This window comes from Centropristis striata, chromosome 18, assembly GCF_030273125.1.
Source record: "Centropristis striata isolate RG_2023a ecotype Rhode Island chromosome 18, C.striata_1.0, whole genome shotgun sequence".
Classification (NCBI taxonomy): Eukaryota; Metazoa; Chordata; class Actinopteri; order Perciformes; family Serranidae; genus Centropristis; species Centropristis striata.
Window position 1 is genome coordinate 11,266,001 of NC_081534.1, and position 11,055 is coordinate 11,277,055.

Sequence of the window (11,055 nt, forward strand, 5' to 3'; positions counted from 1 at the left end):
TTGGAACAATAAGGATGATTATCTTCATACTCCCATGATAGAATGTCTTGAAGAAGCATTGTTTTTCAGATACATTTTCCAACAAAAACTTTCAAAAAGTAAAAAAAAAAAAAAAAAAAAGTAATTACTGCAAACAAGAAGATACAGTTGATCAATTAAAGAAACAAAATGATTGAAGCCACATTCAGCAACCATAAATGTAATTTAGTTTCTTGAAAGCTCTGGGAGACAGTGGCATTATTAGGAAAAAACTTCCATATTAATTTGAAATGTAACATGTACAATAACTTTAATTCCAACAAAATATTTTTCAGTAACATTAAATAACTAGAAAAGAGCACTCAATAGGGTGGAGACCTCCCAACACATTGTCATCTTAGAGTTAGATTAGAAGATAAATACCACTGTCAAGACTGAATGTTAAGTCTGGAGTTCTGTTGCTCTGTTAATTTGAGATTTCCAGGCAACCAGCAAAAACTTCAGAAAGACATTGCAAGTTTTTGGTGCTGGAAGGTAGATTGTATTATCTTTTCACAGAGCAAGGCTAGCTCTGTTCCATGCACCTGTTTTTTTATTTATATTTTCATAATTATGGATTGAACTGAATTAAACTGACCTGAAGACAAACATTTTTGACCAGATATCAATATTTTGTAACTATATTTTAGTGGTGACTATAGTTGCTTTCACTAAATATTTACACAATTGTCTGTGTCTGCCTATTTGAGCTTATTTCTTTAACTTCTAAACCAGGGGTTCTTGCACTCTTAGATGTCCTTGGAACTATTTGTATTGTAAAACCTAAATACTTCAGACCGGTTTCATGGTGATAAACAGAAAACATTTCATTTTTAATCCTGTTTATAAAACTTATATACTTTCGACTTCAACTTTGAAATAATGTTTGCTCCTTATTGAAAACATTTACAGAAAGCTATCAATAGATCATAATAGAAGTTACTATAACAGTGTTACAGAATACATCATTGTAATTGTGGGAGAGAGGTTATACAAGTACAAGTTAATAAATAGGATCACTTTCAGTGTGTTAGGTTAAAATCAGTCAGTTAAACATAATTTGATGTAATTCATGTTCATATAAGAATAATATTTGGAGAACAATGTTATTTTTGTACCTTTCGTTCTGAGCAGTAAGGCAGGTTACTGTGACTGAGAAAAAGTGTTTTTCTTTTCTTTTTATCTTGGGCCACAGACTTTAAAGTAAGTTCCATCAGTTGAGGCTCACGGAAGGACCGAGCTACATAGTTCCCTCACCGCAGTTATAGTTATTGATAAGGGAAATCAACACTGAACACTCTTGTAAGAACAGAACAGAACGGTACGGAAGCCCTGAAAGGCCAAGACCTAAGTATAGTACACTGTAAAAAAAGATAAACAATAGCTACTCAATAAAATTGAGGCAACAGATTGCACGCAATATTATTAATTAAATCTAACTACTTACTAACTTAATAACAACTTAACAGGAAGTGTCTGTCAATTAAAAACGGACTAATTCTATTGTGTTGGATTCAGTCAAGTCTCTTGATTTAGAATTACATACACATAAAGATTCTATTTAATGTGGTCAAAATAAGTAGATTCTATCTCAAACATTTTTATATTAAAGTTACTTAAACAACTGCCTCAAAATAAAGGACACGTTTATATTTAATACATTTTATCAAATATATTAAGTAAAATGAAATGACTACAGAATAATTTATTACAGTGTATGGTACCTACGAGATAGTATCTATCGTTCGTTATCACGAAAGACGAAAAGCAATGCGTACCCACGACACTGTGTCAATAAAGGGGGGGGGGGGGGGGGGTTTGTCTCATAACTTTGACCCTTTCACACTGTAATTTTACTTAATGCCAGTTTATTGGAACATTTTGGTCATTTCAAAATATCTTGTTCAGCATTTGGTTATAATAGACACTCCCAGAGTTGCTGTTCATTTTTTCAGGTAAGTAACGTACATTTTGTTTTTGTTTTTTGCTAGGCAGAATGGGTGATGTCACGGTGACGTGCAGTCTATGGTCACAATATGCCTATAGGAAACGGTTTCATCAGAAATAGGCAGCTTTAGTAATTTGTTTTAAGGCCCATCAGCACCCTCTTGTGGTCATGTAAATATTATCCTCTCCAGAAACGACACTCCACTGTATAGCAGTTGAAAGGAAAACACACAAAAAGCATCTGCAAGTAGATGATAGTAGATAAAATTAGACACAACCATGGATAGAAGTAGACAGCTTACATGTCCAACCCACTTTTGTGCGAGGCAGTATAAGGCCTCTTCACTTTTAACAGTCTGAAACATTTTATTAAAAACATTAAAAACTCCTCAAAACAGTTTGGAAACATTATTTTTCTCAATTATTTCTCCCCTTTATGAATTGGTACTGTATTTTTTAGTGGTGGAATATAGATTTACTGAATCACTGTACTTAAGTACAATTTTGAGGTACTTCTACTTTACTTGAGTATTTCCATTTTTATGTAACTTTATACTGCTACTTCACTACATTTTGAGGCAAACATACTTTTTACTCCACTACATTTATCTGCCAGCTTTAGTTACTTTTCAGGTTGAGATTTAACATGAAAAATATGATCAATTTAAAGTGATTAGACATTTTTGTAATTAAACCTCATAACAGTATATTAAGTAGTTAAAATGAGCCTTATCTTGAGAAAATTAATAATTCCTCTAATATATTTGCAATATAAAAACAATCTGAGTGGGTCCATTCTGCATAACGAGTACTTTTACTTTGAATACTTTAAGTACATTTTGATACTGATACTTTTGTACTTTTACTGAAGTAAGTTTTGAATGCAAGACTTTTGTAGTGGAATTGTAGTCATTTCAATGTGGTATTAGTACTTTTAGTTAAGTAACTAAAGCTGTCAATGTAGTGGAGTAAAAAGTACAATATTTGATGCTAGAATGTAGAGCAATTAAGTAACACAATTAATTGAAATTTTATCGAAATTGCCATATGGACTAGTGCTATATCTAAAATAGGTATAATATTTATTAAAAGCTAAATATTTGTCGAAATTCCATTCTGAAGATGTCCTGACCTGAAAATGGCATTCTACAGACTGATTTTTTATTTGAATAAGTTTTTCAGTGTAAATAAAATAAATGATTCAGAAATTATCATTTATCAGAGCAAGTTCAGTATCACTGCACTAGAGGGAGCCTTATGTGTAGGTATCAGATGCCGAGGTGATGAATTGGGAGAGAGACCGGGCTGCTGCAGCACACTGAACTGGACTGGATTTTGTCTATATTTGGAACAAGGTCATTGTCGTCTTCACTGACCCCATCAATTTTTTTTTTTTTCACATGTATGATGTCCCCATTCTTGTATCCTGGCACCATTCCTCTGCTGATTGCGAGATCAGTAGAGAAGCTTTTTCCAATCCTCACCACCAGTGTCTGTATGAAAAACCAAAATCCAGTTACAGGTGAGTGTTGGCACTCCAAGGCGTGCTTATTTCATAAGCCTGTACAGCCTGCTGGTGTTAGGACCTAGGTTGACTATTTTATTACCCAGAAACTGGCAATGGAGAAAACTATAACCGGAGGGCTACCCTTCCCCCTTTTATGCAGTTCAAACTGTGGGTTAAACCCACAGACTATATAATGATGGACGACATGACAGCTCCTCACAAGTTCGGCCAAAACATCTGGATCATCCCCTGGTGATGGGCTGCAGTATAGGTTGCTCTGCCTGACGGCACCCACTTCCTATTGGACTTAAGTCACCCCACAGCACTCACTGATAAATAAAATTGTGATATTCTAGGTCATAAATTCTGCCCCTCCATGTTGGTAGATGGGATATGAGACAAACTGAAAACTTAAAGTCAAAGTAGAGGTCAAATACATTTTTCCCAAAGATGGTTTCTGTCATTTAAGGTAGTTCTTATCATGATGTTGTTGATGTTTGTTCAAGTGTTCATGTTTTCTGATAAGTTTTCTGATAACTTAGTTATTTACTTCTGTAAAACGGTTTGCAAGGTCATGATAGACAGCTGTAATTGACTAATGAGTGGTCGGGTGGGGGTTTGATAGCAGGCTCCACTATTTGTAACTACTGTGCAGTTTCTGGCTCCGAATGAAGTCAACAGCACAAGATGGCAGCAGCCATACCAGGGATATGGCTTCACTTTAGGTTTATAGTGGGAGGAAGTGTAGACAATCGTACATTCTTTATACAGTCTATGGTCAAACCCAAAGGAGACTGGTGTTCGTGTCCCTAACCCTTGATGGAAGTTACAGTATGTCCCCTAAACTTAAGGAAGTGGTCTCAATGCCTAAACTTGGCCAGTGTCAACAATGACTTTTGGTCATGTATTGAAAGCAAAGCACTTCACATGTCACATTTCATAGGAGATTATATAAATCACATTGAAAGGTTTTAGCAGGAAATTGTATGAACCTTGTATGAGCCATCTTAGAAGCCAACCTGCAACCATGTGCAAATTTGCATTTTCTCTTGCAAAGTTTATGGAAATGTTAAAATGATAAAATTTGGAACATGACTAATGTTGAATTATATGAACCAATGAAGCCAATCATTCCCCAACCTTCACCAAGGTTCTACAGTGTATAATCACGATGTATGCACAACTCTTCTGACGAATATGTTGCACACAGCAAGGCACCATCTTGGAAGCCAACATATACCAAACAATGAACCAAATAAATGTTTGCATGTTTGTATGTACAATACTGAGAGAGTATTGCAGATGCCATATAGATTCTAAAATTGAAACCAACTTTTTTTTTGCTATATTACATCAGCAACCCTCACTCTAAACTTAACCGTAGAGAATGATAAACTGTGATTAGTTGTAATCATTTTAGTTATAATTTACTTTTCTGTGTTCAACACTATAACCATCTGAAAACTGTTTGTTTTCTGTTGTCAGGGTTTGTGCTCAGTCAAATAACATGATGATGCAATTGGAGAAACTTGTTTGTCGCTTGTTCCTCATTAAATTGGACTCTGTGGATGTATTATGTCATTATTCAGATCATTAAGTGAACATACATTTGATGTTTCTCCAAAACAATATGGCCCCAGGTTGAAGAGGTGAGAAGATGCAGGCAGAAAAATGTGTGTGTGTGTGTGTGTGTGCAAGTGACCCAGGTGACCACTTCAAACATTCACACCTCTAATTGGCTTTTGAAGGGCTGTTGCATTACATCATCTAACTGGAGACATAATTCTGGAAACACAAAAGTGAGGATTTGAATCACCATATTAAACTTTTGAGAAAAAAAAGTTAAATCAAATGAAATTAACAAGAATAACATGTAAAGAAGTTACTCTATTGTAAGAAGGAATTTGTTTTACCCACCATAGCTTCTCAGGCCTGCTGGATGTTTAAATAACAAATAATTTATGATAACTCTTTCATTCACTTCACAAGATCCATTATCACTGACTGTACTTGCCTGTATAATGGTTCAAACCCATATTGGTATTCACTTAAAAAAAACGATCTTATAATCTTTACAAACAGATAACTACATATGAATGCACAATCTGTCGTTATCTTGACAAGATTTTTGATCGTGGAAGCGTGAGTCTATTTCACTGGCTGAAATGCAATCTTCCCTTCCGCTATTGTCTGAAGACAGTTAAGCTTTTCATTTGTTTTTTTTAAAAAAAACATTTGTTGAAAGAGATTAGCCAAAATGTTACCTGGACCTAAAATAAATGTCCAATAACAATTGGTGTCTGCAAAACAGAATCCTGCTCCCAATAGTTTTTATGTGTTAGCCAGATATGCACCGGTTTAACCTAATTTGCCTTAAAATTGGGCTTTGCCCCCAGAGGCTGAGTGGTCATCCAAGCAATAGTTAATGGGTCCCAGGATGGGCAATCAAATCACCACTTTGAGTGCTACAGCACTATTTCTGAAGGCTAAAACCCACCACCATGTCTTCAGCTTAGTAACTTGTTGGTTTAAACAGATTGGTTATATAATTACCAAACAAGACTTATGAATGACAGTATAACTTGGAAGTTAATTGCAAGTACCCAGATATACTATGTGTTTACATTCAAGTGACAAATATCTAGTTGAGTAATCATGCCAAGAACAAAGGAGGAAATATAAGTGTGGGATATATTTTGTCATTATATTTAAAGGACTCTGGTAATTGAAGCCGATAAGAAGTGTCTTTCTCTGGCATTTGCATTCTTACAGTAAGCTTTAACAAAAAGGTAACATCCAGCATGAGATGATTATGGTGCTATTATTCAGTGCTGAGTCAGTACAGACAGCGAATGATTCAGATAATCAAACAAGCTTGAGGATTCAGTGTTAAAGCTTAGTCTGTAGTCTTAAGCCTGGGCCATGAAGACAGTTGCTTGCCAGCACTAAGCATAACATGACAGGTCCATCACAGACCATCCTATCTTAACCCATTTAGGCATAAAACTTCTGGAAAAAATGCCTGTAAAACCTATGGGCGATTTTAAAATAATCCCCTAAAACCTGAGGTTTTTATGGAAATTGTTAAAATAATTTGATTATTCTGTCTATTTTGTCTGTCTCTGTGCGTAACGCAGGTCACTATCAAAGGTCACTATGTATGCATAATTCACTAAACCTTGGAGAGGTTTGAGTTTGAGTTTATTTACTTTGATTACATATATTTCATTTGCTTAAACTGATTAAGATTCTATAATCACAAAGAATATATTGTATGTCATATTTTTTAGACTTTAGAATCCATGTAAGACAGTGGGCTCCTGTTATATCTCTGTAAGACATAACAAGGCAGAATGTTTGTCCTAACAAGTTTGTTAGCAGGTCAGGGCACGGCCTTGTTCCGGGCAACAAGATTGTTGCCCAGGTGGCATGACGTATACTTGTATTGATTAAGACTGGCGAATCAGCGGAAGAAGGAAGAAGGAAGAAGGAAGAAGGAAGAAGGAAGAAGGAAGAAGGCGGAACTTCCTGGAAGAAATCTACCAGCATGTTTAGTAAACAGTTGTTAGGATTAAATGTGTTTGCAGGGAAAGGACGGGTTTCAGACTTCACGAACAGAAACCCGTCTGTGTGTATCAGGGACATGTAGTTTTGGACCCGGGGATCTCTGTAATATTGCAAATTTTTTGACGTATTGTAATAAAATGTTGAACTGAGAACTTGGACGTCCTCCTGCTCATCATTTCCCCATCAACGATCTGCACTGAAAAATGGTGAGGATTTTCTGTTGGTGACAGATTATTCAATTTTCAAGGTTTCCTCATGCAATTTTTCTAACAAATCCTACTAAATAATAGATTTTTCAGCCTGTGTGAGTGTGTTTGTGTGTGTGTGCATATATACATATACACGTGTATTTAAAAATCTAGGCCTAAGCAACAACAAAATATGTTCATAGGCCAGGCTAGATAAAATATTTATGATTTGTGGTGTTTATTTGTCTCAACAAAAACAAAACCACCTCCACTGGTCCCGACCACCAAAAGACTGGTTCCGACCATAGACTGTATAAATAATGGATGTAGTGACCGTGACGTCACCCATTGGTTTGTGGACTGCCCGTTAGAGGCATCGAGTTCAGCATTACACTCGTCCTCTCTACACCTCAACCTGACTGAGAGAAGCTGCTAATTAATGTTTGCATTAACTATACCATTAACTGGGATGTTAGTTTTGGCTAGCAAAAAACAAAAACAAAATGTACGCTACTTATCTCAGAAAAATGAGCAGTGACTCCTTGGAGTGTCTGTTAATCCAACCAAACGCTGAACAAGACATTTTAATAAACAAAACGTTCAAGTTAAGAGACCAACCCGGTAAACGTCCTTATTTTATATGTATCTAATGTTATATATAACTTTATTGACACATTGCCATGGATACGCATTGTTCTGCTTCTCTCCTGATGAAGGCTCGCCTTGTTAGTGACCTGTCAATCAAAGGTAGCCACGCCCCAAATCAAAAAGTCTTTATCTTCTATTTTCTTTTAAATGGGGCCATTATTTACACTATTAACATCAAATTGTCTTGAAAAAGATTTTTTACTATCGATTGAGACCATAGTGTTGTCCTAAAAAAAATTCTGAGGTAATAAATCAAGTGAGAAGTCGTCTCACTTTGTATTGAAATGGATGGACCGAAAAACTTTTGCAGCCGCCGTCAGCAACCCCTGCTAGATTTTTTTGGTAGAATGCAGCTAAAGGCACTTCCTGGTTTGCCGACCACCATACGGCTGGTCTGGACTACTGGGTGGCAGGTACCGACCACCTGGTGACTGATCTGGACCACCAAGTGGCTAATTCGGACCACCAGTCAGCTTCCTGATCCTGTTCCTGACCACTGGGCAGCAGGTCAAGTCAAGTCAAGTCAAGTCAATTTAATTTATATAGCCAAAATCACAAATTAAAGATTTGCCTTTACAGGGCTTTACAGACTGTACATGGGTACACACCCTCTGTCCTTTGACCGTATGGAGCTAGATTAGGGTCAAAAGTTTTGTACTTGAAAACATAAAATCTGAAACTGAAATTTCAAGCTTTGATCTTGAATTTTGAAAAATACATCAACGTATTCAAAATAAAAATAAGAGTACACATTTTTTTTCAGGTAAATACAATTATGATCAGCTCTGGTAATTCTTTTGAATGCATTTTTTTTTTCATTTTTCACCTTCATATGTTTCTTTCAGTTGCATGTTTTATCTTTTCAGATTCAGATCTTTAAAAAAAAGTCAGTTTTAGATCTGTCTTTTTCAGTTTCCGACTTTTGACCCAAATGTAGCGTGGGGGCCGTGGCATAAACTGAGAGGTGCGTGGAATCATGACAGACAGCTCAACCAAAAAGCTAGAGACCTCCCCCTATCACCTTGCCTTCAGGAAATGTAGGATCTAAAACAGGCTAAAACTGTTTTAATTTCCACTATATGGCCAAGGCTGTTAATATGTCACCTTATTAAGTTTTAATATTCTTGAATACGTGGTCAGTTCATCTAAATATCATCTTTTTGTATTTTGCTTGAGATGTGAGATGTGGACAGCTATTTTAGACAGTACTGAGGATCAATTGCAGCACATGTTTTATTTTCTAAATATTCACTCAGTGAATGTACATAATCACTTTGTGGCAAAGATCTCGCCAGAAAAAGACGATCCAATGTGTTTTATTTTGAAATCTCCCTGATCCTCTGTTTTTAACGGATCGATTGCCCATTACATGCCTTGTGTCTGGGGTTGATTTGCTGATCAACATATTATTCTGTTGCAGTGGGAGACCCTCATGTTGACAAAGTGATGACTTACGATCAGATTTGTCCGCTGTTTTATTTTGTAAGCTACCGGATGTGTGGTGCGATCCAACACAAAATCTACATCTACGCCATGAATACCACATTTAAAAATGGCTTCAGAGTGCAGCTGCATTAGCACCTTGCCATGGCTGGCAGATAATCAGTCATCTAATTTGTAAAATCTTTACATATTAAAACATTTCATGAAAATAATCCTATCTTATTTATTAAACTTGATTTGTGGACAGCCCACCGATCAAGACAGAGGCCAGCATGAGAAAGGTAGAATTCAACTTGGCCCCAATCTTTTGGGTTATTTTACCCAATATCAGATTCAGGCGGTAAATAAAGTATTTGCTCAGCCAGAGAATTTTTGGATATTGGACAAGGGGACAGTTCATGATTATGTATTTAATATTGTGTCTATACTGTGATTACTTGTGTAGTAGACACACACATATGGCATCTCACATGATGCTGTATACTCTATCTGATTGGACAAGACATGTATGCAATAATTATAGTAATGAGATAATAATAAGTAAATAGTAAGTATTAGTCCTGCGGAGTGCCACAGTAACATCAACGCCACCCAGAGGGTTCAATAGGTATAGTATGCAATGTAAAAAGAGTTAGGATAAGTAAACATAATATTTGGTCAGATAATTACCTAGAAAAATTCTCAATATAATTTATCATGCTTTAAGTATGCGTAACTAAATTAGAGGAAAGCAAAAGCATAGTAATGGAAATCACTAGCAACAGGACTGATACTATTACTGAGATACATCCCTGCTATAAAATAGATGTCTCTTATGCACTGATAAGCAATCCTTCTGCAATATGTGCTTTGTTTCATATTTTCCTTGGCTCGTTATCTGTTGTCACTGTATGTGGAAACCTTCTTGTAATAATTTCCATTATTTATTTCAAACAGCTCCACACTCCTACTAACTACCTCATTCTCTCTCTGGCTGTGGCTGACCTGCTTGTTGGGGTTTTACTTTTTCCTCTCACCATGACATTTTCCATAACCTTATGTCTTTACTATGAAGATGTATTTTGTAAAGTACGGAGCACCTTTGATGTATCATTATGCACATCTTCTATTTTAAACCTGTGCTGTATTTCTATTGACAGATATTATGCTGTGTGTGAGCCTCTGACTTATAGAACTAAAATAAATGATTACGTTGTTTTGATCATGATCTTGGTGAGCTGGGGGGTTTCTGCTCTAATTGCAATTGGCTTCATAATTGTAGGAATAAACCAAGAAAAATGTTCTGCAAAATGTCTACATAATGCTATAATGGCAAACATTTTTGGACTTATTTTCTCATTTTACCTCCCAATGATTGTAATGTTGTGTATCTACTTTAAAATCTTCCTTGTTGCACAGAGACAGGCTCGCAGCATCCACAACACAACCTGTCAGAGTAAAAAGTCTGGAGCAGCTATCAGTAAGATGGAGAAAAAGGCCACCAAGACTTTGGCTATCGTGATGGGAATTTTTTTGACATTTTGGCTTCCTTTCTTTCTTTGTACTACAGTTCTTTCTTTTAGTTATGTTTATGTGCCCCTTCCTGTGATTGAACTACTTAACTGGCTTGCACTTTCAAATTCAATGCTCAATCCATTTATTTATGCTTTCTTTTACAGCTGGTTCAGATCGGCTTTCAGAATGATCATTTCTGGAAAAATATTTCAAGGTGATTTTTCTAATACAAATCTGCTCTGA

The 11,055-nt window shown here is 36.0% G+C and overlaps 1 protein-coding gene across 1 annotated transcript; it reads left to right on the forward strand.

Moving 5' to 3' along the window:
- Positions 1–10,062: 10,062 nt before the first annotated feature.
- LOC131991481 (trace amine-associated receptor 1-like) lies at positions 10,063–11,055 on the forward strand. Its single transcript, XM_059356934.1, has 2 exons — positions 10,063–10,381; positions 10,454–11,055. Exons 1-2 carry the CDS (start codon positions 10,063–10,065, stop codon positions 11,053–11,055), a joined length of 921 nt encoding a protein of 306 aa, XP_059212917.1.

Bases quoted from the DNA above. Each gene is read 5' to 3' on its own strand.
- LOC131991481 (XM_059356934.1), top strand. From the start codon at position 10,063: ATGGAAATCACTAGCAACAGGACTGATACTATTACTGAGATACATCCC. The intron at 10,382-10,453 runs GTAAAGTACGGA...GTATTTCTATTG, and splicing joins TTACTATGAAGATGTATTTT to ACAGATATTATGCTGTGTGT.